General features: G+C 32.5%; 2 protein-coding genes across 2 annotated transcripts; both read left to right on the top strand.

Moving 5' to 3' along the window:
* The first annotated feature begins 3,171 nt into the window (after positions 1–3,171).
* LOC118028246 (protein ROOT HAIR DEFECTIVE 3 homolog 2) lies at positions 3,172–14,482 on the top strand. The gene is made up of 22 exons (XM_035031785.2): positions 3,172–3,608; positions 4,380–4,446; positions 4,565–4,667; positions 5,108–5,178; positions 6,342–6,405; positions 6,487–6,552; positions 6,664–6,711; positions 6,810–6,872; positions 6,993–7,049; positions 7,400–7,558; positions 7,644–7,712; positions 7,790–7,881; positions 8,095–8,173; positions 8,390–8,555; positions 11,535–11,659; positions 11,753–12,015; positions 12,096–12,192; positions 12,279–12,449; positions 12,563–12,667; positions 13,051–13,145; positions 13,266–13,362; positions 13,901–14,482. The coding sequence occupies exons 1-22, from the start codon at positions 3,455–3,457 to the stop codon at positions 14,183–14,185; spliced, it is 2,496 nt and encodes an 831-aa protein (XP_034887676.1). The 5' UTR covers positions 3,172–3,454; the 3' UTR covers positions 14,186–14,482.
* A 1,760-nt stretch (positions 14,483–16,242) lies between these two features.
* LOC118028247 (protein ROOT HAIR DEFECTIVE 3 homolog 2) lies at positions 16,243–24,904 on the top strand. Its single transcript, XM_035031786.2, has 20 exons — positions 16,243–16,524; positions 16,679–16,745; positions 16,863–16,965; positions 17,092–17,162; positions 17,864–17,927; positions 18,454–18,519; positions 18,647–18,694; positions 18,794–18,856; positions 18,974–19,030; positions 19,887–20,045; positions 20,125–20,193; positions 20,290–20,381; positions 20,506–20,584; positions 20,937–21,102; positions 23,050–23,141; positions 23,241–23,509; positions 23,606–23,702; positions 23,805–23,969; positions 24,095–24,199; positions 24,371–24,904. The coding sequence occupies exons 1-20, from the start codon at positions 16,386–16,388 to the stop codon at positions 24,686–24,688; spliced, it is 2,289 nt and encodes a 762-aa protein (XP_034887677.1). The 5' UTR covers positions 16,243–16,385; the 3' UTR covers positions 24,689–24,904.
* Positions 24,905–26,571: the final 1,667 nt, after the last annotated feature.

The raw sequence follows: 26,571 nt of genomic DNA, 5'->3' as shown, positions 1-26,571 counted from the left end.
CTGTCTTCGTTCTTGATGCTAGGCTCTGGATGGTTGACGTATTCATGCAGCAGGAAACTGCTTGCATGTTCAAGGGCACAATATAAATCTAATAATTTTGTTTAGACTATAGTTTTAACATTCAAATTTAGCCAAATTACATAACATTGATCAAACTGGTGAGCTTATGGAAATCCTAGGCTACGACAATCCTGTGTCTGCTAGGAATGCTCATGGCTCCTCAGCTGTCCCGCTGGCCACCTACAATAGAAAATTCTATAGGGATGGCATCACTGATTTATTTTTTTAACGATGAAGAGCATCCCTAAACGTGTTAATTAAAATTAAATTCTATCATAATTTCTTAACGAAAAGATTCTTCTTTTTGACCTCAACACTTCATAAATATATTAAAATTAAATTTGTGTTTCTGGGTTTTTGCCCCCCGTGGGTTAACCAAGAACCAAAAATTCTTGAAAGTTCATAATGAATTTTCGTCAAAAATGAATGCGGCTACAATTAAAAGATGACAAGACGTTTTCCATTGGTTTCTGTCCGCCACTAACAAGTATTTTCACAAAAATAAAAACTACAGCTGTATAAATTTTAGTTTTTAAAGAAAAATTCATTTCTTAACGAGAGTATAATACTTCTTTTATGATTAGAAAAAAGAAGTATGGCGCGCACCTGGGTTTTCTTTTAAACCTTGGAGTCTTGAGGCTCTTAGTCATTTTTATCTGGAATAATTTTTTTTTTAAATATATTTTTAACATTGAGTTTTTAATAAGAAAAAAATTGTTTTTGTTTATTTTTTGATTTAATATTAAATTAAGTTTTAAATTAATTTTTTATTTTTATCATATAATTAAAAAATAAAAAAAATATTATTGAAATTATTGAAATTCTAGATCACAAGTTTGCTTAATTAGATCTTAATTTGATCTTAATTAATCAAATATATTTTCATTTTAATATAAAAACAATATTATCTTCAATATTTTTTAAAAGCCAAACTGTTTATAATTGTATTATAGGTTGTCTTTAACTTGCGATCCTGGTTTTTGGTTTTTTATGTCCATTAATTTCTTTTATTATTTAATTTTGTTTCTATTTTATTTTTTAATTTATCAAGTCACACCAATATAATTCTCATACAATTTAATTAGAAATTCAAACTAAATAAAAAGGAGTTTTTTTTTTTAAAAAAAAATTTATCCTCTTAAAATAACTTTAAAAGCAATATTAAAAAGTTCCCTGCTATTTAAATATTTTTTAAATTGAAAAAAAAAAATCATTCCGATAATATAGAACATGGTGTAAGAAAGGACATCATTTGAAATGTGGTGTAAATTTCTTATTCAATTTTTTTTAAAAATTTAAATTTTTTTATTAAAATTAATTTTTTATGTGTTTCAGATCATTGTTAATATGCGTTGATTTTAAAAATAATTTTTTTAAAATAAAAAAAAATTATTTTAATATAAAAAATATTTTAAAAAATAATTATAACTACACTCCTAAGAAGGCTCAGCTGAATGGCAATTCTAAAATGTTAATTGCATGGAAAAGTTTTTTTATTATTATTGGAATTGCTGGGGCACATATTTTGAATAAATTACTATTACTTTTTTTTTTAACAGTAAAATCAGGTCAATACCCCTCAAAGTAAAGTTGTTTCTTGTTAAAAAAAAAAAAGACGAATATTTGTTTGTGCTTGTTCATTTTCTTGGGTTTCCTTCACTTCTTTTCTTCCTTTAACAATTATATTTTATTCACAGATAAATCAATCTATTTATATGTAAAAGTTTGAAGAAAGTGTTGCTTTCAGAAGCCGCTGTGTTTAAGATTGAGGTTTTCAGCATTCTTATCTTTGTGTTCACGTTATGCTTTTCCAAAAACTTATTTATTTTTTTAAATTATTTTTTCATGTTATTAAATCATTTTAATTTATTAATATCAAAAAATATATTTTTTAAAAAAAATACTATTTTAATATATCTTTAAATAAAAAATATTTTAAAAAATAATTGCTACTATAATAGCAAAGACTGCCTATACTTAAAATCATTTTGTCATGTGAAGAATGCATTAAATAAAAAATAAATGTTTCTTCCAAATAAATAAATAAATAATAGCATTTTCCATGCTTGTATTCATTGTATTTGAATTACATAAATACATATGTCCACAAATTAGTATTTCTCATAAATGTTCATTGTAGTTTAGTTAAATACAGCAATATCCCAGCATGAAAAAAAAATTATACATGCTGTTTAATTAAAAAAATAAATAAGTAGAAGAATAAATAAAATACTAGATTTTTAATTCATTATTTACCATCCAACTTCAAAATTATTGCATGGGAGAATCTGGCATGAAGGGATTTACAGCGTCATTGATGGAAAGAAAGAACCGCATGGTCCTTCAACTAGTGCTATATATATAATTAAGTCCATTATAACTGAAAAAATTAAATATTACTAAATGAATTTCTCATGAGTTATAACATGATTTCAATTTTGTAACCACATGGGCAATTTCTTAAAATGGAAAACAATTGAAGACTAGAATTCACAATCAATTAATTTTTTAATTTAATATTTTTTGATGTTTTTTTACATCATTTTGATACGTTAATATAAAAAATAATTTTTAAAAATTAAAAAAATAAATCATTTTAATGCATTTTACAACTAAAAAACATTTTAAAAAGAAACCACAACCACACTCCCAAACAGACTAAACTAAAAACTTGAACTTGGTTTAAGTTGATTTTTATTTTAAATTATTATTATTTTACGTATTATTTTAAATTTTTATTTAAAAAACAATCATAATTTAGGTTTAACCTATGACTCTAAATTATGTTATATAATAATTTATATTTATTATTTTACTAAGTGTATGTTAAGTATTGCGATGCAGAGTATTTTATAAAAAAAAACACATCAAAATAATTTTTTTATATTATTTTTATTTTTAATATTAGTACTTTAAAGTTATTACAAAGTAATACAAAATATTAATTTAATATATTTTCAAATAAATATATTGTTTTAAAAATTATATAGAAAGAGAAGTAAAAAATATAATTCGCCCTAAAAAAATCGCGCAACCGTAAGAAGTAAAAAATCAATTATTATTATACTTGGCAAAACTTGAATTATTTGGATGATCATTACATCATAATTGAGATCCACAAAAAGAAAATAAAAAAGACAGTAAAAATAACGCTAAACGAGGGCTGTTTTGCTTTCAATCAATCCTTCCTTGGACTAGGAGAAGAATGCTTTCAGCAACTAGTAAAAAAAAGACACAAACAAAGAAGAAGCCGTTGCTTTTTCTCTACTCAATTTCTTGCCTCTTCCACTATCTCTCTCTAAAACCCTTAAATCTCTTCTTCACACCCCCCTCTCTAAAACCCTTAAAAGTTTGGTCCTTTAAGTAGAAGATCGGTGAGTAAATAAGAGCAAGAATGGAGCGAGATCAAGATAGCTGTGGCACACAGCTGATTGATGGAAACGGAGTGTTTAATGTGGAAGGACTTGATAACTTCTCGAAGATCACGAAACTGTCACAGTGTGGTCTTTCTTATGCTATTGTCGCAATCATGGGCCCTCAAAGCAGCGGTATTTTTTTTTTTTTAGTGGGATCTGAATTCCATTTGATTGGTTAGTTGATTTTTGTGGTTGTTTAGATTAATTGTGAAATGGGTTTTTTTTTTTTGTTGGTTTATTAGTTATAACTGTGAATAAGCTCTTTTGATTTGTTAGTTTGTTGTAGTGGTTATTTTAGCTTAAATGTGAAATGGGCTTTTTTTGTGTTTAATTTGTTTGGTTAGATTTTGGTGTTTGATTGTATTTTCTTGGAACTTGATTTGTTCTTTATGTTTAAACAATGATTAGTTTTAATGGGGTTTTATATGAGCAGATCCAAAATATTTTGCTCTTCTTCTTGTTTTTTTAGTTTTTTGGAAGTTGAAAGTTGAGAGTTTTTGAGTTTGATCGAATATTTTTAATGTTTGGTTATGTAAAGTTTAGTGAAAATGAAATCTCTGGAACTTAAATCTGTTGTTTAATTGATTAATTATTTGTTCAATTGGGTTTTTTTGAGTAGATCCAAATTGTTTTGCTCATTTTTGTTGCATCCTTTTTATTTTTGCAAACCTGAAGTTTGAAACTTTCTGTATATTAATGTAATAAAGGGCTGTTGTAAACTGGAGTTTGTTTTTCTATATGAAATCTATTATGCAGAAAGATCTCTCTTGACTTTTGTTTAGTGATGTACATCAATGACACTAGTTACAGTTAGAATTAGAACTCTATGAGAGTCTATGTTATGCATATGCATTTTGCATGTGTAGATCAAATAATGGTTTAATTTGTGTTCTCTGTGAACAGGGAAGAGCACGCTTTTGAATCATCTATTTCATACAAACTTCAGGGAGATGGATGCAATCAGAGGAAGGTTAGATAGTTTTAGTTTTGTGAGTTTATCATTTTCGAAGGGAGAATTATGCCTTTTTGTATCTCTATTTTGCCTTTGTGATCTTCACGTGAAGAAACACTATATAATTATGTTTCAGGAGTCAAACAACCAAGGGAATTTGGATGGCAAAGTGTGTTGGTATTGAGCCTTTCACAATTGCCATGGATTTGGAGGGAACTGATGGCAGAGAAAGGGGAGAGGTAGTGAGCTTTTTTGTTGATATATATTGTTTTAGCTTCGCTCTGCTAATTCGGTGGCTTGTATAGTCTTTGGTTGTTGCCTTTTGTGTTTAATCTGATTATCTCCTATGTTCGTTGAATTTGACAATTGATTAGTGGCTTCGTGTAGTCAATGTAAGTCTTAATTTACAATAGCATGTCAAGTAAATAGAGTATTATGGTGGCAGCTTATTATTTTCAACATTTGTGAGATAGGAAGCCGAGTAGCATTAGTTTGTAAATTTTAGAAATTTTGAGAAATATTGAGGATGAAGAATACTGTATGCTTCTATAAGCTGTGGTGTCTAATGCTTGTAGAAAGCTGAACGAACCAGCTACAAATTTCAGCTTGTGAATCTATTGAACACATGCTGTAGGGAATTTTTGACACTCCTGATCCTCTGAATATTTGCTGTTTTCAGGATGACACTGCATTTGAGAAACAAAGTGCCCTCTTTGCTTTGGCAGTTGCGGACATTGTACTGATAAACATGTGAGTTATTTTTTTTTATGCTAAGCATTATAGTGTTGGATGCTTTTTCTGCCTGATAAATTTAGTGGATGCCTGGACCCCTGGCTGTATTTGGTGGTGGCTTTAGACTGTCAGGCTAGTTAGACTGCTATATTGTTATCAATATATTGCCCAGTGCTTGGTCAGGAGTGACATGGTTGAAACGGCTCTGCCTGGTTATGGTCATCACATTCTTTTTTTAAAAAAATTCAGAATTGTTGTGAAGTTTTTTTTTATATGAAGCATGTGTATAGTGCACAGCCAGGATTAAATTTAACTTTACTTTGTTTTGACTTCGTTTCAATTTTCCATCATGTTCTTTTTTATGTGCCATTACCCTGTAGTGGTTAAAAAAGTGTGTGAAACACCATGGCTAACAGTGCAGTGAACTGTTTGATATTGGTAGTTTACTACTTTAACATGTGTTTTAGTGATTTGGGCATCTCTTTGCAAGCTGAACATACTATTGTTTTGATGTTCCTATTCTTTGCTATAAGTGCTGGGTGGGAGGGGTTGAATGTCACAGACCAAACAGATGAAGCTGCAGGTGAAAGGGATATGGCCTTAACAAAAGTGAAAAGTGCATACTGCATTTAACCACCTTTAGCTAGTGTTGAAGATTAACGCATTTTGCTGATTAGATTACACACAAAAATAGTCCAGTTTGTGCCGGGCATCGGTTAGGTCCAAAATCTGGGAAAACTACTTTGCTTGGCTCTGCAGTCTATAGGTGTTTTGAGATAATCTGCTCAGCTGTTACCTGGCTTGTTGGTGATTTGTATATTACAATTCAATAATCTGGTGGGATTCTGGTCTATTAAACATCTTTCTGATTCTCATTTGATGCTTGAGTGATGAGGAAAATTTGTCCAATTTAAATACAAGATAACCTTGGACAATTGTAATGAGTTCAATTTATCATCAGGGATAAGTGATTATCTCCTGCAAAAAAAGGAAAAATAGATGTTGATTCAGAAATATTCTCTGTTGGATTAAAATATATTCATATTTTAACAGTGGATGAATTAGACACTGCAAATTAGAGATGCAGCTAAAGATTGACAAGGCACGAACATGCATGACTACAGTTTTCTGTTTATTGGGATCTGCTCCTAATTAAGTAGATGCTGATATTTTACTTGTAGGTGGTGCCATGACATTGGCCGGGAGCAGGCTGCCAATAAACCCCTTTTAAAAACAGTTTTTCAGGTACTCTTTGCCATTTCCTGTGATTAACATGCTATTGTGCGTTCCTTACATGCAATAATCTATTTTCTGTCCTGTACCTAGGCCATGATGCGTTTATTCAGCCCCCGCAAAACAACACTGCTCTTTGTTATACGTGATAAAACAAGGGTATGGATTGATGCCCATATGATTCGTTTAAGATGATTTACCTTTTCTCCTTTAATATAGCTGTTTTTGTCCAATGCTGAATCTGTAACCTCTTTGTGACTGTCCATGTAGACTCCTCTTGAATATTTGGAGCCTATTTTAAGAGAAGATATTCAAAAGGTACTTCTGTGCATCTCTTATTTTCTGGCTATGCCTTTTCATCTTCTGTTTGATTATTTCGTTTATTTTAGCATCTTCAATGGTCATAATTTATGCAGATATGGGCTGCAGTCACGAAACCTGAGGCTCATAAAAGTACTCCTCTCAGCGAATTTTTTAATGTATGAAGATAATTCTCTCATTTTTCATCTTTCTCGTGTTTTGACAATTGTGCTTCATTTCTTGAACCAATTTCAATTGGCATAAACTCTAATTTTTTGCTTCTGTTCATTTGCACAAAGGTGGAGGTCACTGCTTTGTCTAGCTATGAAGAAAAGGAGGAGCAGTTTGAAAGGGAGGTAACCTGCTTACCATTATATAAAAAATAACAGTTTATTAGCCACAGAACTTATGCTTGTCATATATGTTGCTTTTTCAACTTTGGATTCTGCTGTAGTATTTTTCTTTTCTCTTATTTAAGTCTTGGTCAATGATATGTAGCTTGTATATGTTTACCAAAATGATTGGAGTCCAAAGTTAAAGGCAACGTGACATTATTTTCAAATCTTGTAGCCATGATTGCAATTTACAGATCATCATTTGACTGATTGATTCTGAACAAATAATTTAAAATAACCAGAGGAAACCACTTCTTGATTACATAGCATTTGAGTGTACATTTGGTAGACTAATTTGATGTTTTATACAGGTTGCTGAACTTAGACAGCGGTTTTTCCATTCCATTTCTCCAGGAGGTCTTGCTGGTGATAGGCAGGGAGTTGTCCCTGCTTCAGGCTTTTCTTTCAGTGCACAGCAGATATGGAAAATTATAAAAGAGAACAAGGATCTGGATCTTCCTGCTCACAAGGTTTGTTATTTACCTTTTCTTATGTGAACTTAATTTGTTAGATTTTTCTTCATATGTGAAATATGTTGCAAATCTTGCTTATCAGGTGATGGTTGCAACTGTTCGGTGCGAGGAGATTGCCAACGAGAAGCTTCGCTACTTGTCCTCTGATCAGGTTACTTAAAAGTTACTCTGATAAATGTGAGAATTGTGAAATTTATCATCAAGAAGTGCTAATATGATTTCTTGCAGGGTTGGTTGGCCTTGGAAGAAGCTGTTCAAGCTGGTCCAGTGTCAGGGTTTGGGAAACAACTCAGCTCTATTTTGGAATTCTATCTTTCAGAGTAAGTTTATATCTTGCTATTCTAAATAGTGGTGTGCTACATTTCTTTCTGTTTATTCAATGTTTGGAGGTTCAAAAATCTGTAATCCATCTTATCAGTATTAGTGTTTTATTTCAAATTTCCTCAATTTCATTAGTTTTATCTCACAGAAGAATATTTTTTTGTGCTTGTTGATTTGCATCATCTGATGTTATGACGCTTCCTTTACACTAGATATGAAAATGAGGCGATCTATTTTGATGAAGGTGTAAGAAATGCAAAACAGCAACAGTTGGAATCAAGAGCATTAGATGTAAGTCCTTAATGAGTGTTTTTTTTTTTGCTTAGTTCTATAATTTTTGTTGCCTCCAGTAGGATGATCTAAAATATCTTCCATGATGGAAGTTTTTAGGATTATTTAGGGTCTAATCATATGTCTTACCTTTTGAATTCTTATGTCTTGGTAGTTGGTGGGTGCTTTTATCTAAAAAAAATTGCTTCTTATATTGTGGGTTTTCTTTTCCTGTAGTTGGTCCACCATGCTTATGTTACCATGTTGGGGCATTTACGCTCTAAAGCTCTTGAAAGTTTTAAAACAAGGCTGGAACAATCATTGCACAAAGGAGAAGGATTTGCTGCTTCTGTTCGTGCCTGTGCTCAATCTTGCATGGTTGAGTTTGATAAAGGGTGTGAAGGTATGTGTGGTTTATTGATTTGTGCACAAATATTGGTAGGTGCTCATTAACTATGTTAAGTGTTGGAAGTCCGTGCCTACTATTTTTTCTCCACTAAAACAGAATTTTTGCCTTTTCTTTTCCTAGTATTATTTGCAGCTGTGCTAGTTACAGGGTGTGCTTTAGGATTGTTATGAGAAACACTTACTTCAATAGATCATTGTTAGGAGGCTAAATTCAGCAACTATTATTCATATAAGCAGGATTGTTGCGTGCATAGTTTCCCAGATTTAAACCCTTACCTTTTGAATCCAAGTTTCTTAGCTGTTGGACTGAGCTTGTCACGATCCAAATCCCGGGTCCATGATTGGCAGCGCAGGAAGGGTGCCGCAAGGACACCCCACCTACGCTAAGCCTCAGAACTTACATATCATAAACAAAATTGTATAAAATTCACACAGCATTTCATAAATTTCCAAAATATTATATTATTCAAAATTCATAAAATCAAATGATAGTTTAAAACTTCTCATCAGTAATTAAAACAAAAACAATCATTCATAATACTCATTATATTGTCAAAATCCAAATTTAATTAAAACAGGGTAAGAGTGGAGCGTTTAAGATATCGAATCAAAACTAAAAGGAAAGTCTCGCGAAACAATCAAGGCATAGTGACCAAAACTGAAGAAGTAGGAACGCTCAACAAATTTATCTAATAACAGAAACTAAGAACCTGAAATAATATAAAAAATAAGGGTGGGTTCACAATCATTCATAATACTCATTATATTGTCAAAATCCAAACTTAATTAAAACAGGGTAAGAGTGGAGCGTTTAAGATATCGAATCAAAACTAAAAGGAAAGTCTCGCGAAACAATCAAGGCATAGTGACCAAAACTGAAGAAGTAGGAACGCTCAACAAATTTATCTAATAACAGAAACTAAGAACCTGAAATAATATAAAAAATAAGGGTGGGTTCAACCAACTCTGTGAAGGAATAACATTTAATATACATTTTAGATATTAATAATTTGCAATTCGATTTATCTTGATATAGATATACATACTAAGCATATTATCATAAAGTAGTGGAATACATGTTAGAGATTAGATGACACGTGAAGGTGACCATTGTGGGAGGATCGGTCTTCACATGCTGATATCTTTCTCACCAGTTAGGTATACAGAATACTATGTGCACATAGGCTAACTACTCGTTAGCGTGGAGTTACTGACAAGTTCTATATTAAGGCATAATAGATATTCACATAATTATCAAAGCAATGTATATCATCAAATAGAATTTAGTTCAATAGAATGCGAGCGCAAATTCAAGAATAGATAAGTACTTGGAAAATAAAGCAACATATATAAATATTCAAGAAATTAACTAATCGTACTCATCATATAATCAACATACATATTTATTTATATTACATGTATATTAAAGATTATTCCATTCACTCGGAAAATATAAAACTAAAAGGAATATCAGATGAAAGACTTGAAAATCCTATTGAAGATTGTTACAAGAACCTATAACAAATATATGGAATATGCTAAAAGACAACCCAAAACAACACAAATAAAAGATTCCAATGCATAAAAGAAAACCAGGTTTAGTCTCTTAAGTTTAGGGACTAAAACAACAATTTTCCAAGAAACAGGGATCAAAACGTAATTTTACCAAAATTGGAGGACCAAACTGTAAATACATAACCATACTGAAATTTCCCACATAAATCATCATCAGTTCTGTCCAGAAACTGTAATTTTTTAAAAAGTTCAAGGACTAGAATGTAAATTCCCAAAATTGGGGGACCAAACTGAAAATATTCCAAATCAATTATCAAACTGAGATTCATCATCCTTAACCTCGTAATAATACTGTATGGAATCCCAAAATACTTTTAGGGGTCAAATTATAATTTTTCAAAGTTTAGGGACCAAACTTTAATTTTTATAAATCAAGAACTAAAATAAAATTTCATCATCTTCAAACTCAAGACCATTTTGTCCAGATTTTCCAGCAAAGTTGAAACGAATTTCTTAATCCATAACAAATCAATTCACAAATTCTTATTTTTAACAACACACTCAAAATCAATCACTTAACTTTAACCCATAATAATCATGAATCAATCTTAATAACATAAACTTCAAATCTTTATAAATCATAATCTCTTCTTTAATCCTTCTATAAACAAGCTATAATCGAAAGTAATATGAAAAGTAACCATTTACTTGTTATTTCCACCTTTCTTGAACTCAAAACTCAAGATAAAAAACTGAAATCCTTGGTTTGATGAGAGGAGGGTCACGGCAGCCACAAGAATTAGAAGAGAGAGAGAGAATTTTCTTGCAACTTTTTCCTTGTATAACTTAGGTTGGGTTTGGGCTGACTTGGGCATGGTTTGGGCCAAAAGTTTGGGTCTTACATAGCTAGTCCTCTCAACCAGTCTATTCATGCTAAGGGTCTCCTTACAATGCTTAAAGGATACAGTTAAACTTCTATTTTTGAACTGTGGAATCTTATAACTGCTGTTTGCTTGCCACAATGTAATTGCAGAAATAGTCTTATCTTGCACAAGAATTGCATCTTCTCTTTTGGACTTCTAAAGATCTTGACCTGCCCCTGACAATAAACTGTAAAGTGGTATGGCTAGTCAGCACTTCTCAGGACATGTTCCTCTAACCCATCCTCCTAGCTAATTAGCTTGTCTGTACTTGAACAAGCATCAATTATTAAAACTGTGACTGCAAAACAAAAGGCAGTCAAATACTTTATCAAAGAATTTCATTGGGTTAGACAAAAGAAAAGTGGCAAGGTGAAGGGCAGCTGTACCAAATTATTTAAGCTGCTGATACTAGAAGTTAGAGAACTCATCCTTCTATAATTCTTTAAACTTCATATTTATTCTCAGCAAAGATCTGTTATCTACTCGTTCTTTTTTTTTCTGGATTTGGTGATGACATGTAATATCCTATCCCTCAGATGCTTCCATTAGACAGGCCAATTGGGATGCTTCAAAAGTCAGGGAAAAACTTCATCGTGATATTGAGGCACATGCAGCATCAGTACGCAGCACCATGTTGACAGAAATGATAGCCAAATATGAGGTATTTTCTTGTTTGATGTTACAATTGAATATTCCAAACTGTTGAACTCTGTATTGAAACAAATAACAAAATCTTCTTACACTAATCATGCAGAAACAACTTACTGATATGCTTTCTGGACCTGTTGAAGCCCTATTCGAAGCTGGTGAAAATGATGCATGGACTTCAATAAGAAAGCTTCTTAAACGTGAGACTGAGGTTGCTGTATCAGAGTTTTCAACTGCTGTTGCTAGTTTTGAGTTGGATAAGCCTACAATTGACAAAATGGTGCAAAATTTGAGGGAGTATGGAAGAAATGTAGTGGAGAAGAAGGCAAGAGAAGAGGCAGGGAAAGTTCTGATCCGCATGAAGGATAGGTGCAGTACATGATTGTTGCTTATTTTTCTTTTTTCTTTTTTTTTTCTTTTTTTGTTGGTTAATTTAGATAACATTTCAGGTTTACAACAATTTTCAATCATGACAATGACTCAATGCCAAGGGTTTGGACTGGGAAAGAAGACATTAGAGCAATTACAAAGGATGCACGCTCTGCGGTAATCAACCAAGATTTGTTAATGAATTGCTGGCTGCCTTTTATCTTTGAGGAACATCTAAATATCTTGCATTTGTTTTGTTGCAGTCTTTGAAAATTCTATCAACCCTGGCAGCCATACGCTTAGATGAGAAATCAGATGATATTGAGAATGTACTGTTCTCCTCGCTCAGTGATGGAACTGTTTCTGTTCCATCTTCCAAAGATAGAGGCGTAGGAGCCAGTAGTGACTCCCTTGCCTCAAGTACATGGAAAGAGGTAAACAGATGGTTGATAATAGTTCATTTGTGTACATGTGCATGATGGCAACTGTATTTGTATATATCCCTTATCTATTTTCAAACTGTTTCTCATGAAATCAAATGAGGCAGGTCTCTCCAAAAGCTACACTGCTCACACCAGTCCAGTGCAAGTCACTGTGGAGGCAGTTCAAAGCAGAGACCGAGTATAGTGTGACCCAAGCTATTTCTGCTCAGGTACCTTATACTATATATTTCTATTTTTCATTTATGGTATCCTTTTATCAAGATGTGTGTTCATATAGTAATTTGGTTGGATTCACAATATTTAACTGGATGTTTTATTTCTTAATCAAATAATGTTCAAGTTAATTTGGGGAATATTTTCAGTTTGTCATTTGCTATCTTCTGCTTTACATGCCAATTAAAGTTTCTATGCATGTAGTAGGGCACCAAACCAAAATATATAACTCATGCTCACGTTCACTCAGTCACACGCATGCACAGACACACAGATCACTCTCTTTTCAGAAACCAAGGGTATATTTTATTCATTTATCAAGTATCATGTCCTGCAAGCTATCTAGCACTCTTATATGCAATAAATCGTGTTTCTTCAGGAGGCTCACAAGCGAAGTAATAACTGGTTACCTCCTCCATGGGCAATAGTGGCGATGGTTGTTCTTGGTTTTAATGAATTCATGGTTCTGTTAAGGTGCTCACTTCAAACCTAGAGTCTTTGCTTTCCTACAGTTTCTGTTCTTGCACAACTTTTTTGCTTTATTCTCCAGTTGACTGGTGCCTTTCTTTGACATGTTTTTTGCTAATGAAACAGGAATCCACTTTACCTCTTGGTTCTGTTTGTTGTATATTTACTTTCAAAAGCATTATGGGTACAGATGGACATCACAGGAGAATTTCGAAATGGCGCTGTAAGTTTAGAAAAAAATAAAATTATCATTCTCTTGTTAGCCATGTTGAATATCGTGCATATGTTAAGTACATGGTTAAAATGGGACAAACCTTTATCATGTGTTTGTCTATTGATTGGTATGATTTATTGTGATTAGAAGATTTAACTCTAGAACTATGCATGGACATGGAAATGGAAATCAAAGTTGTGTGCTAAAAAATATATTGTTCTTAAAACTGTCTAGGAACTTAAGCACACAGTAAAGCCCCCACCAGTGCTTGAACAAAATTCTGACACAGTAAAATTGGTCTTAAGCTCTTGTGCCGGGATATTTACCTTTCCATTCACAACCTGTTATATGAAGCTTGGCTTCCGTTCTTCATTATGGTTAAACCTTAGTAGGAGGCAATGAGAGAAGTAGCTGTAATTTATGATAAAACAGTGTTCTCATTGGCTTTATTTGGTACTATTTTTTTTTTTCCTTGTTCAAAAAACTATTTTCTTCTCTTGTCATATGCAGAGATCCTGTGCCTTATTTCTTTGTTTTGTATGTGCAGTTGCCTGGTATATTATCCATTTCTTCAAGGTTACTTCCCACTGTTATGAATCTTTTGAGGCGGCTTGCAGAAGAGGCTCAAGGACGTCCGACTCCTGAAGCCCCAATGCAACAATCATTTAGTTTTCAGAATACCAGAAATCAAACTCAGCTGAATACAACATCAAGTACAATACCCGAGTCATCGGTATCATCATCCTGCGTTTCATCAACTGATAGTGAATACACAAGTCCAAACTTGATGCACAGGCGAAGTACAAAAATCTCAGAGGAAGAATCTTCTTGATGAAAACTGAACGTGTAAAATTTGTACCAAAGTAGAGGAGATAAATAGGCTATAGCCTTCTTCTGCCCTTTCCAACAGGAAAAAAGAAAGAAAGAAAGAGGCTGGGGGATGAAGGCATGGAGTTATTTTGTCATACGGGAAGTTGAGTTATATTTATTTATGTAACAAGAAAATAATCCTGTGTTGTGGAAAGACTCTGTAAGACTACAATTAGGCGGCCAATCTGTATCTTGCTAGATTCAACTGAATCGGATATATATTTTTATTGATTTGGCTGTCAAGTCACCTTGCTCAGAATGGCCATGCCCGTTCTTTGCCCTGATGTCTACTAGCTGGATCAAATGATAACACTACTGTTCTTTCTCTCTTCTGCTAATGCTTCTCCTGCGTTTTTTTTATTTAATGTGGCTCTCTACCACTTGCTTTCTTTTCTTTTTTCAGCATTTGTTTTTCCGGTATTCTTCTTGTCCCAGGTGAGAGCGGGTCACGTTAATTTCCAAAAAAAAGAAAAAAATTAACGTCGGTTTTTTAAGAAGTTACAATTAAACGGCATCATTTTTAAATTGATTAGATAATTCATGGATTGATTTGATAATTCAATAACAGCCAGATCAGCGGGTATTTATTTTTGTGTTATAGCTTATTTTTATAAAATTGTTTTTTTATATAAACAACTATTAAATTTAAAAAGTATTGTAGTGGTTTTTTTCAAAAGTTACAAGTAAATGACATCATTTTTAAATTGATTTGATAATTTATGTATTGATTTGATAATTTAATAACAACCTCATTACTAAGCATTTATTTTTGTGTTATAACTTGTTTTTCATAGTAATTTTTTTTTTTCATATATGAAAAGTATTAAATTTAAAAAGTATTTTAACAAAAAAACTTTTACCATGATAACAAATAATCATTAAGAGATTGCTCAAGAACATGGTAAAAATTGCTTTTCAATCTATGTTTTTATTTAAAAATATTAAAATAATATTTTAATAATTCATGGATTGATTTGATAATTCAATAACAACTTGATCAACAAGTAATTTTTTTATATACAAGTTTATAACTTGTTTTTCAAAGTATTTTTTAAAATTATTTTATCTGAAAAAACATTAAAATTTAAGTATTTAAACAAAAAAACTTACACCATGATAATAAATACTCTAGTCTTTAAGAGATTGTTCGAGAGTGTAGTACAAATTGTTTTTCAAAATTTTTTTTATTTAAAAATTAAAATAATATATATATATATATATATATGTATGTATGTATATTATTTTTAATATCAATATATCAAAATGATAAAAAAAATATTAATTTTGAAAAAAATTTAAATTTCAAAAAATTACCATCCAATTACACTCCTAAACAGTTTTTAGAAATCAATTTTAAAAAGCATCGCATACTAGTGTGTTTGTTTTTAGATAGCTTTTGTGGTTGTGGTGTGGAAAAAAGTAAGTTTTTAAAAAATATGGTTAACTATGATTAATTGGATATAAATATATGTTTGGTAAAAATTATGATTGAAGTTTATGTGTAGCAAAACAAATATATAAAATGTTTAGTAGTTGTGTTTAAAAATGTGGTTGCGTTTGATTTTCAAAGTGCTATTTATTTGAAAATACATCAAAATAATATATTTTTTTATTTTTTAAAAAATATTTTTTATACCAATACATTAAAATGACATGAAAACACCAAAAACCTATAAATTTGAAGAAAAAAAAATTTAAATTTTTTTTAAAAGCACTTTGAGTTTAATTTTTTTTACAAAACTCAGTTAAAAAAAATATAAAAACTATTACACACAAACTATATAAAACATAATTTTCTTTGTTATTAAAGATGTTGCTTTTGTTTCACCACTTACGCAAAAGTTAGCGAATAATAAAAGCAGCCAACAGGGAAAAAAAAAAAAAACTTCTTGGCGAAGGAGTCATCTGCAGCCATGCATGGAGTAGTTTAATATTCTTTAAGTGGCGTTAAAACTCAAAAAGCCAAAAACTTCTTGGCGAAGTGGTCATGTGGTTGACTCAAAAAGAATATTTAGTGCTGCTTTTATAGAGACTTTACTTCAATAGTCTCTGCCAGACTGCCACTTCACTGTTTGTAAGATCCTCTGCAACCCAAAAAAACACTAACCTGGTAAGGAAGGCACATCAAAAGCTGTTGTTCTTGAGTTAGAACGGTAGTGAAAATGGAGAAAGGCATGCAGTTGATTGATGGAAATGGCAAGTTCAACGTGGAAGGACTCCAAGACCTCATGACAACCACCGAGTTCGCGCAGTGCGGTCTCTCTTATTCTGTCGTTGCCATCATTGGCCCACAAAGTAGCGGTATGTTCGTGTTCTTTTCAGTTCTTACTTCTTAGTGAGCAGTGACCCGTTGTTTATGTCTAAGTAAAGTTAATTAAATTCTACTATTTTCTTATGTTCATATGAAGTTGATTACATACACGTTTATGGTTTCATTCACGTTCTTTGTGAGCAGGGAAGAGCACCCTAATGAATCATGTCTTCGGTACTGATTTCAAGATGCTGAATGCAAACAAAGGAAGGTTTGATATTTTATGGTTTTTTAAATTTTATAGTTTTAGAAAGGAGAGTTTGTATATTTGAAGTTCTTTGTTGCTTTGTATACATGGAGGAAGACAATCTGATTGTATATGTTTTAGAGGTCAAACAACTAAGGGCATTTGGATTGCCAAGAGTAGTGAAATTGAGCCTTTCACAATTGCCATGGATTTGGAGGGAACCGACAGCAGTGCAAGAGGCGAGGTATTTGAGAGCTTTGAATTAGTACTATGATTTTGTGCTTTGTCGAGGACAAGCATTACTATATGGTTTCGTTTTTCTGTTTACATCATTGTATGGCTTCACGTTGTGTGAATATCATGCTTTCAGGACAACACTGCGTTCGAGAAACAGAGTACCCTGTTTGCTTTAGCAATTGCTGACACTGTATTGGTGAACATGTGAGTTTTGAAGTTCAGCATTACAGTATCTAGATGCTATTTCTTCCTGGAAAAATTGATGAATGTCCACACCTGGGTATAGTTAAGGATGGCCATGAATAGCTTGGTCTAGGCAGTAGCTGGCCCTTATATATCATTGTTGTGACTGGCTTATTTGATACACTACTAGTCACTGGTTTACTGGGAATTATCCTATGTTTAAATCTCGAAAAAGAAAAGAAAAAAAAAACTCTTGTTGTAGCCTTTTGCCTTGAAATGATTTCCTTAGGCATTCAGGGCTCATTGCCTATTTGCAATCCAAATATCCTATGGGGTTGTAGTCTGTTAAACATTTTTCTGTCTCTTGTTTGATTGCCAAATAACTGAGAAAATGCATCTGAATTTGTTACAAGATATTCAGATGAACTTGAGGAATACATTTACCTACAAGACAACTGCATGTGCATCCAGCCAAGGAAAAAGACCAAAAGAACAAAATTGTGAACGAGCTTTTGTTAGTATCCATATTGTGAAATTGTTGATAACTTTTTTTTCTGTGTGTTGGATATATTATGCCTTCACACAAATCAGGCTCTTCATAAATTTTCATTCTAGAATTTAGAGATTTCAAATGGAGACACGAAGGTAATGTTTTGTAAGAAAAGACATTCCCTCTCATGCTCACACACTGTTTCTATCCTGTGTTGAATATCATTGTACAGGTGGTGCAAAGACATTGGTCTGGAACATGCAGCCTGCAGACCCCTTTTGAAACTTGTTTTCCAGGTACTTCATGTTGAAAAGCAATAAGCAGAATTATCCCAAGTGATTGGCTGTTGTCAAGTTAATTCACCATGAATCAATTCCTTTGAAAGTCAAATTTGGTTGTATCAGTTTAGTTGTATTTGACTGGATAGCTGTTTTTCTTAACCTTAAAGTACTTGTGAAGTAATTATTGAGCTGTTCAAAATTACAGCTAGAAGAAGCTAATAACTATCACTTGACAAGAGCTATACATATAGGAATATGAATTACACACATGCATGGATAATGACAGCCTCTTCTCTTCTAAAAACAAAAAATGACAGCCTATTCCATCTCCAGTATATGTCATTTTCTCATGCTTGAAGAAAGTGCCGCCTCTTCCATATTTGCCACTAACGTGCTCCATTTTATGAAAAGTGTTTCGCTACATTCACTTAGGCCTGTGTGTGTTATGCTAAGTATTGCACCCAAAATAATTTGGTAGCACAGCCAACAATCCAGCTATTTGGCTACGATGTTGATAACTTATTACCCGTCTTCTGTTCAGGTCATGAAGCGTTTATTCCAGCCCCGGAAAAGAACATTGCTGTTTGTTATACGTGATCACACAAGGGTATGGAATTTATGCCCATGAGTTTCTTTAAAAGAAGAATCCAAGCACCTTTTAGCTTGTGCTCCATTCTTTGAGTGCATTTTTTTGTCCAGTACTGAATCCACGCCCTTTCTGAGTTTCTATGTAGACTCCACTTGAGTTTTTGGAGACTGCTCTTAGGAAAGATATAGAGAAGGTACTTTTTTGCATATTTCTTATGCTACATCTATGTCTTTCTCTTTTCGGGTCAAATATTTGTTTCTCCCAGCACTTTCAGAGGTCATAATTTCTGCAGATATGGGCTACAGTTGCTGAACCTGAGACTCATAGCAGTGCTGCTCTCAGTGATTATTTTAATGTATGAAAAATATCATCACCATCTCTCTTACTAACGCCATTGACATATATGCTTTATACGTTTCTTTTTTGTTCAACTGGCATATAACTTAATTTTCTTCTAATTATTGAAATGAAGGTGGAGATCACTGCCCTGTCTAGCTATGAATTTGAAGAGGATAAGTTTAAAGATCAGGTAGCCTTTTTCTCTAAGAATAGCAGTTAATCACCTCAAAACTTAAGTTCATCACTTGTGTTCTTCTGCAGTATGTTGTGGCATTTTTTTTCTAAAATTAAAGGTCCTGGATGATTTGTAGCTTTGTATTGGAAATCAAAATCACTGTTAGCCATCTTAGTTGTGTGGTTGGGGGTTGCTATGTATGGCAAGTGAGGAGAGCGGGATGTGATATCCTTCTGTGAGATAGGTGAACCTTCCCTAAAAGGAATGATGGAAGGGATATGTAAGAGATTTAGAAAGAGAAACTATGAAGTTTGAGAAAGGTTGTGTGTAGAAGAAATGGTAGAAAAATCCATTAGTGAGTCGTATTTATACTGATAGGGGAGACACTTGGGCAAGTGTGGCAAGTGATTTGACAGTGTGTCCAAAAAGATGAATGAGTTAACATTCAAGCCCTGTAGAACAGGTTCAATTCGGAATGACTGGCCTGCTTCAAGTCCACTAATCCACCTCTTTAATCCATCTTGTTAATTTAGAAGTTAATTGCAAATTCTATAACTGATCAATAATTACACTTTTATGCATATTATACTTGATATCAAACTACTTGATGTCTGCTTACCACACATATTTGTGCTTTGACTGGTGTGGTTTCCCAGTTCTTGTAAAATCAAGTAATTTAGAGAGTAATTTATAGACATTAGGAGTCTATCACATGGTGATGAATGACCATTAGGTCATATGATAATTAAAATAAATATATGTCTCAGATGAGGACTCAAGAGTCTACAATCCTTGACTGCATTTTATTGACAGCTTCGACACTTACAAATTGGTATTGCAGGATTGTAGCCTAACATGATGTATTTTACAGGTTGCTCATCTGAAGCAGCGTTTTTTCAATTCCAATTCTCCAAGGGATCTTGCTGCTGATAGGTTGGAAGTGGAACCTGCTTCAGGATTTTCTGTTTGTGCAGAGAAGATATGGAAAACCATAAAGGATAACAAGGATCTACATGTTCCTGATCGAAAGGTTTATAAAAGCCATTTACTTGTGTGAGAATAAATCATCAGGATTTAATGCGATTACATCTCTCTATTTTGTTTTTCAGGTGATGGCTGCTTCTGTTCGGTGCGATGAAATTGCCAAGGAGAAGCTCAAACAACTTACTTCTGATGAGGCACTTAAATTGAATATAACCTTCTTTCCTTCTTTCCTTATTTGAAAGCTACTTCAACTTCTGAATATCATACAATACTAAGTTGATATCTTACAGAAATGGCTGGAGTTGAAGGAAGATGTTCAAGCCGGTCCAGTACCTTGCTTTGGAGCAACCCTCAGTTCTATTTTAGCAACCTATCTTTCACAGTTAGTGTACATCATGCTTAATAATCCAAACCAATCGTTAGCATTGTGTGCCTGCAGTCTTGGACTCTGCTTCTTGTTCAACTTGATTCGGAATCTCTTAATTTGTATATTTCTTTTTTAATAGATATGACAAGGAGGTGATTTATTTTGACCAAGATGTACGAAACGCAAAACGGAAGCAACTGGAGTTAAATGCATTGGAGGTAGGGCCTTAATGAGCATATTTCCTCTTTTTTTACTATTCAACCTCTCTTTTCCCCATTAGGTAACTGAAGTAAACTTTCTCATTTGATGCTCTGGATATATGGTTCTAGTGAGGTGGACTTAGTTTTAGTTGTTGTGGGATAGGATAGTTTTCCTCGTCTCTTTTTGGTGTCATACATCGGGTGCTTTTACAGGATTTGTCTTAGCTGATATTCAACAGGATATGCTGTTCTTTTATGATTTTCTTTTTCCTTCATTTTTTTTTGGTGGATGTCTTATTCTCCATATTCTTCCGTACTTTCTTTTAGTGATTTGATGCAACTTTCTCTTATCTAAAAAAATGTGGTGCAGGTGGTACGCGATGCTTATGTAACCATGTTGGAACACTTGTCTCTCAACACACGAAAAACTTTTAAAACAAAGCTGGAGCAGTTGCTGAACGAAGGAGAAGGGTTTGTTGCTTCTGCCCGTAGCTGTGCTCGATCTTGCTTGGATGAATTTGATCAAGGATGCGAAGGTATTCAACTTCAACTAGTAAAAAGAATTTCTCTTAACTCCACCGGTATCTAACCCAGTTTCATCTCCAATTGATAAAGTGGCTCTTTTATTTACTTTTTCTTTTTCTTTTTGTGAGATTCTTTTGATCTTCTTAATATTTTTAATCTTCAATATGATCTCAATATTTTTTCTTCACAATTATTGTAGTAGTAGTATGATAAGAACTCTTAGCTTTTCTGGATATAATATGTTGTTGTTACATATTTATAAATTTAATACATATTTCTCTTGAAGAGGCTAAGTTGTTTAGCTTGGCAGTTAGGGTAGGTGCTATGCTCTTATCTTTTCATTTGTCTTGAGGGTCTGGCTTAAATGCTTTGATGCTACTGTTAAACCTTCTATTTGATGAATTGTCAGATTTTCTACATGCACCTTATAATGACCACAGAAATATTATAAACCTAGAGAAACCCTCATATCTGACTGATATGAATGATAATGTCAAGTACTCCAAAGGACCCTAAATTAGTTTCAGTCTACGTGAGAGTTGGTTTTCTTCTCCTATGGACTTTAAAAACTCCTGTATCCCCATTCATAGGCGGAGGCATGGCAAAGGCTGGGATGGGCTTTAGCCTAGGTCAAGATTTTATCAATATTTTTTAACTAGTTTCATGTAAAAAAAATTATAATTCTCAATTAAGTTATCAAAAAATTCTAAAAATTTGCGTGGAGCCTTCTAATATAATGCTTTAGCTTGGGTTAAAATTTCAGAATTTTTGGAGAAATTTAGAAATTTGATGAAAAATCACAATTTGATCAGTTTTACGTTATTTGATGTAATTTTTAATCCGACCATCAGATCAAGTTAAAATTTTACGAGGGATCTTAAAATATATTGAATAAAATCTAGTTAAGAGTTTAGGATGAACGGAGCTTGGTAGTGCTAACAAAAAAAAGAACCGTCAAATAAAAGCAAAATGACTCATTAAGAGTAAAATGGTTATTTGCCATTAAAAAATTAAAAAAAATAAGCTCATCCTTCCTTTTATATGTTGCCGACTGAGCAGAAGCAGAATATAAGAAAAAAGAAAAGAAAAGATGAGAGAGAAATAGAAAAAAGTAAAAGAAAAACATAAAAAAAATTCCAAGAAAAAAATATAAGAAGTGAGAGAATAACCTTGTAAACTTACAAAGTCCAACTTATAAAACACTAATCTAAGAAAGAATCAAGTGAAGGAAGAATAAATTAAAAGAGAGAAAAAAAAATTTAATTACTTTGTTTTCCAGTTGACATAAGATTGTTATTTTATCCTGGTTGAGGGGTTATTACAATATTGATTCAGATTCGATTATAGATGAATTATATTCTACAAAACATCGAAGGATGTAATTTTAATAGTGAGTTTATTTTTACTTTTGCTTTAATTTTATGTACTTTCAAATTTATTTTTTAATATTTTGGATAATGTATTTGAATTAAAACTTTATTATTAATTTTAAAAATTTATGTACATTATTTAATAATTAATCTTAAAAGATATTTATATATTTATTTAATAGCCCAGGACAAAAAAAATTCCTGGCTCCGCCCTTGTCCCATTATCATTAAAAACCATGGTGGGATCTAGATACTCAACAATCTCAGGGTGTGTTCCTCCACCTCCTCAAGTTGACCAGCTTGCACTCTGCACTTGAAGAAATCTCAAGTTGTTAATGTTCTCACGGCAATAGATAAATGCTAGTTAACTGAATACTTTATCTAAGAAATTCATTGGCTGAGGTAAACAGAAGAAAGAAGTAATTTGACAGGCGTAGTAAATGGCATGTACTACAAATTATTCAAGCTGTTGCTGCTAAAACTCATCCCTCGATGGTGTTGAAATCGTTTGCATATGCTTGGCACACTGTCTGATCCACTAATTCTGTTTCTTGGATTTGGTGTATTACCTTTATCATGCTCTCTCAGATGCTGCCATAAGACAAAGTGAGTGGAATGCTTCTAATGTCCGGGAAAAACATACATGTGATATGTTGTCAGAAATGATGGCAATATGTGAGGTGAATTACTTGGTTGATATTGCAATCCTCGGTGCTCATTAAACCAAGTATATCACTTTACTCAATCAAATAACCAAAACTTGTTATGTCCCTATGCAGGAGCACCTCACTGATGTGCTCGCTGATGAAGTACAATCCTTATTTGAGGCCGGTAAAACAGACACATGGTTATCAGTGAGAAATGTTCTTGAGAGCAAGACTGAGAATGCTGTATCAGAATTCTCAGATGCTGTTGTTGGTTTCAAGGTGCACAGATCAGCAATTGACACTAAATTGGAACAATTGAGGGAGAGTGCAAGAAATGTAGTGAAGAGAAAGGCGAAAGAAGCGGCAGCTGCAGAGAGAGTTTTGACGCGCATGAAGGATAGGTGGAGTGCTATCTTAACTGTTGCTTTTGTTTCTTCTTTCAATTGTTTTTCTTTTTCTTGTTCTTTTGGTTCATTAAAGCTTTGGATCGTATCTAGGTTCAAACAGGTTTTCAATCGTGATGAAACCTCAAAGTCAAGGTTTTGGACTAGGGAAAAAAACATTGATGAAATTGAAAGGAATGCGCTCTCAGCGGTAATATGCCTACATTTTGTACTGACTTGCAGCTAGCATGTTAAATTGTTCATACTTTTTGAGCAATATATATCCGAAGGTTTCCCGGTTATTTTGTTGCAGTCTTTGAAAATTCTATCAACAATGGCGGCCATGCGCTTAGATAATCTGACAGATCAGATTGAGCATTTACTCTTTTCCTCTCTCATGGATGAATCTGGTGATATTCCATCTTCCCAGCGTACAGGGCCTCCTCCAGACCCCCTTGCATCCAACACATGGGGAGAGGTAATGGAGTATATGGATGTGTACCCATATCACTATATGTGTGTAAATGTATCTACTCAAAATACGCGCGCGCGCATTCATGTGTTTATCAAAGTGGTCTCTGATAGGAATCGAATATGAAACAGGTTTCTCCAAACGATACGCTGCTAACACCAGTGGAGTGCAAGTCATTGTGGATGGAGTTCAAAGAAGTCATCAAGTATAAAATGAACCAGGCTAGATCCGATCAGGTACCTTGTTCTATATCGCTTTATGCTTTATAGCACCTTGTTTGTTAGAACATTTTCAGTTTTTGCCACCAAGTTCCTATGCTTGGAATATGTTCTGTGCGACCATTTAAGTTTCTCATGTCTTGGAATCTAACTAGCAATCTTTCATGGCATACTTGTTGTTTTCCGCAGGAGGCTCTTAGGAATGCTAAAAGGGTAATTAAGATAGTGGTCGGGGTAGCGGGGGCAGCAGCGATCACGGCAGTGGGAGTACCTACAGCCATGAAGATAGCTGCAAGGCCGGAGGTGGCAGCAGTGTTGAAAGCTGTAACAACATGGTCGTTGGCGGTGCTGAAATATATAGGGATGGATGTGTTGGAGACGCTGAAATATTTAGGGATGGATGTGTTGGAGATGCTGAAAGATGCAGTGAGATCTTTACACCCGCACATAGTGGCAATTATAATTGCACTGGTGACCCAGCAGTCGGACTGGCGGCAGCAGTATTAGCTTAGGCTAAAGGCCCTAAATCTATGAGAATAATCTCTCCTCCTCCTCTCTATGGCAGTCCCAAGTTACAAACATAATATTGCACAGCCAAAATCTATGAGAATAATCTCTCCTCCTCTCTTTTTCTTTAGATTTTTAAGTTTTATTTTTATGATTTGATTTCTTTTTGTGATAAAAAACTCAATTTTAAAGGCCATTTTCAAGAGGTTTTTTTTCCTTTGTTTTTGCTGCATCTGGGATTATTTTTTTGGAGTGTACCCTACTTTCTCTTCATAATTAGTTAAAATAATTATAATAGATTGTTTACTTAATCATGCATGTTAAACAAAAGTTTTTCAACAAAATATTAGAATTTATACCTGTTTAAAATTATAAATATATACTAAAAACATAACCCGCGACAAACATGCTATCAATATATATATATATATATATATATATATATATATATATATATATACATACTAATCATATATCAAACTTGCAATTGATAGGTATTTTTAAGAAAAGTATTTACAAATATCTAAGTTTAAAATAAAAAAAATCACTTACTTATTCAAATACTTAAAAATAAAAAAAAAAGCTTTTTTATTGTTATTAAAGATGAATTCTTTGTTTTTAAAACATTATTACTCTTCTCTTAGCACAGATAATATATGCAATAAATCTTTTAAGATTCTAATACTAATACCTTAGTTTAGATGTATTTTTAAATAAAATTTGTGTATTAAAATAAAACAACCCAATTATTTCTCAACAAAATGAATCTAAAGTCTAGTTTTGGAAGGAAAATCAAAACATAAAAAGAAAAAGAAAACACTTAAAAATAAGGTAAGAAGAAGTGTGAAAATTTGGAGAAAAAAAATTGTAGGAAACTCTTCATTCATTCCATTTTTTATAGTGGATCTTGGAAGTTAAAATGCTATTTATTCTAGTAAATCATAATTAATTTTTAATATTATTAATCTTTGATTAGACACCATAAATCAAAAATCAAACCTGAACGTTTTGGTTATAAATTTGAATTCTTTTTGTTGAAAAACAAATGTTTAGATTTGCATAGAATGCTACTGAAAGATATTGTTCATGTGCTAATACTCATTGGCGGTATTGGACAAAACAATTTATATTTTAGTTAGTAAAAAATAATATTTTATAATTTAATATTATTTTACAATAAATTCAAACTTAAATCTTAACACGAAATAGGCTATCGCCCCATTATATATATAAGAGCACAAAACTCATTCTGTCTAAGAGTCTCTATTTAAAAGTTTAGGTGTTATTTGGCTCTAGGGTGTTTGAGAGTGTGGTAACGGTTGCTTTTTAAATAGCTTTTCGTGTCGAAAAGTATGTCAATAATATTTTTTTTTATTTTTTAAAAATCATTTTTGATATCAGCACATCAAAACGATCTAAAAAGTACAAACCGCACTCAATTTTAGCAAAAAAAAAAAAATTGAAATTTTTCAAAAAACAGGTTGAACCTCAATGCCAAACAGCCTTTTTTAACTTTTCATTTTATAAATATCAAGAGAATCTTTTGTGTGTGATTTTTTATAGATTTTGAGTTTCATCAAAACATGTCAAAAAAATATTATTTGAGATTAATTTTTTAATTATTCATAATTTATTTAAATCATGATAATATTAATTGTTAAAAAGCTTATATTAAAAATTGAATTAAAACAAAATTTTATTTCAAAAAGTGAGCGAAATACATTTGACCTCACATGTATCCTAAACCATATTATTAAACAAATTTTTCCAGCAAGTTGAAGTTTCTCTCATTATCATGCTCGATAACTCTAACAAAACCAAGAGATTTTTCTAGCACAGCCACACCATACATAGAAGCAAGCTCTCCTAAATCTCTTTCAATC

The sequence above is a fragment of the Populus alba genome, chromosome 15, assembly GCF_005239225.2.
Source record: "Populus alba chromosome 15, ASM523922v2, whole genome shotgun sequence".
NCBI lineage: Eukaryota > Viridiplantae > Streptophyta > Magnoliopsida > Malpighiales > Salicaceae > Populus > Populus alba.
Note: the sequence above shows the minus strand (reverse complement) of the source record. Positions and strands in the feature narration are given on the sequence as shown.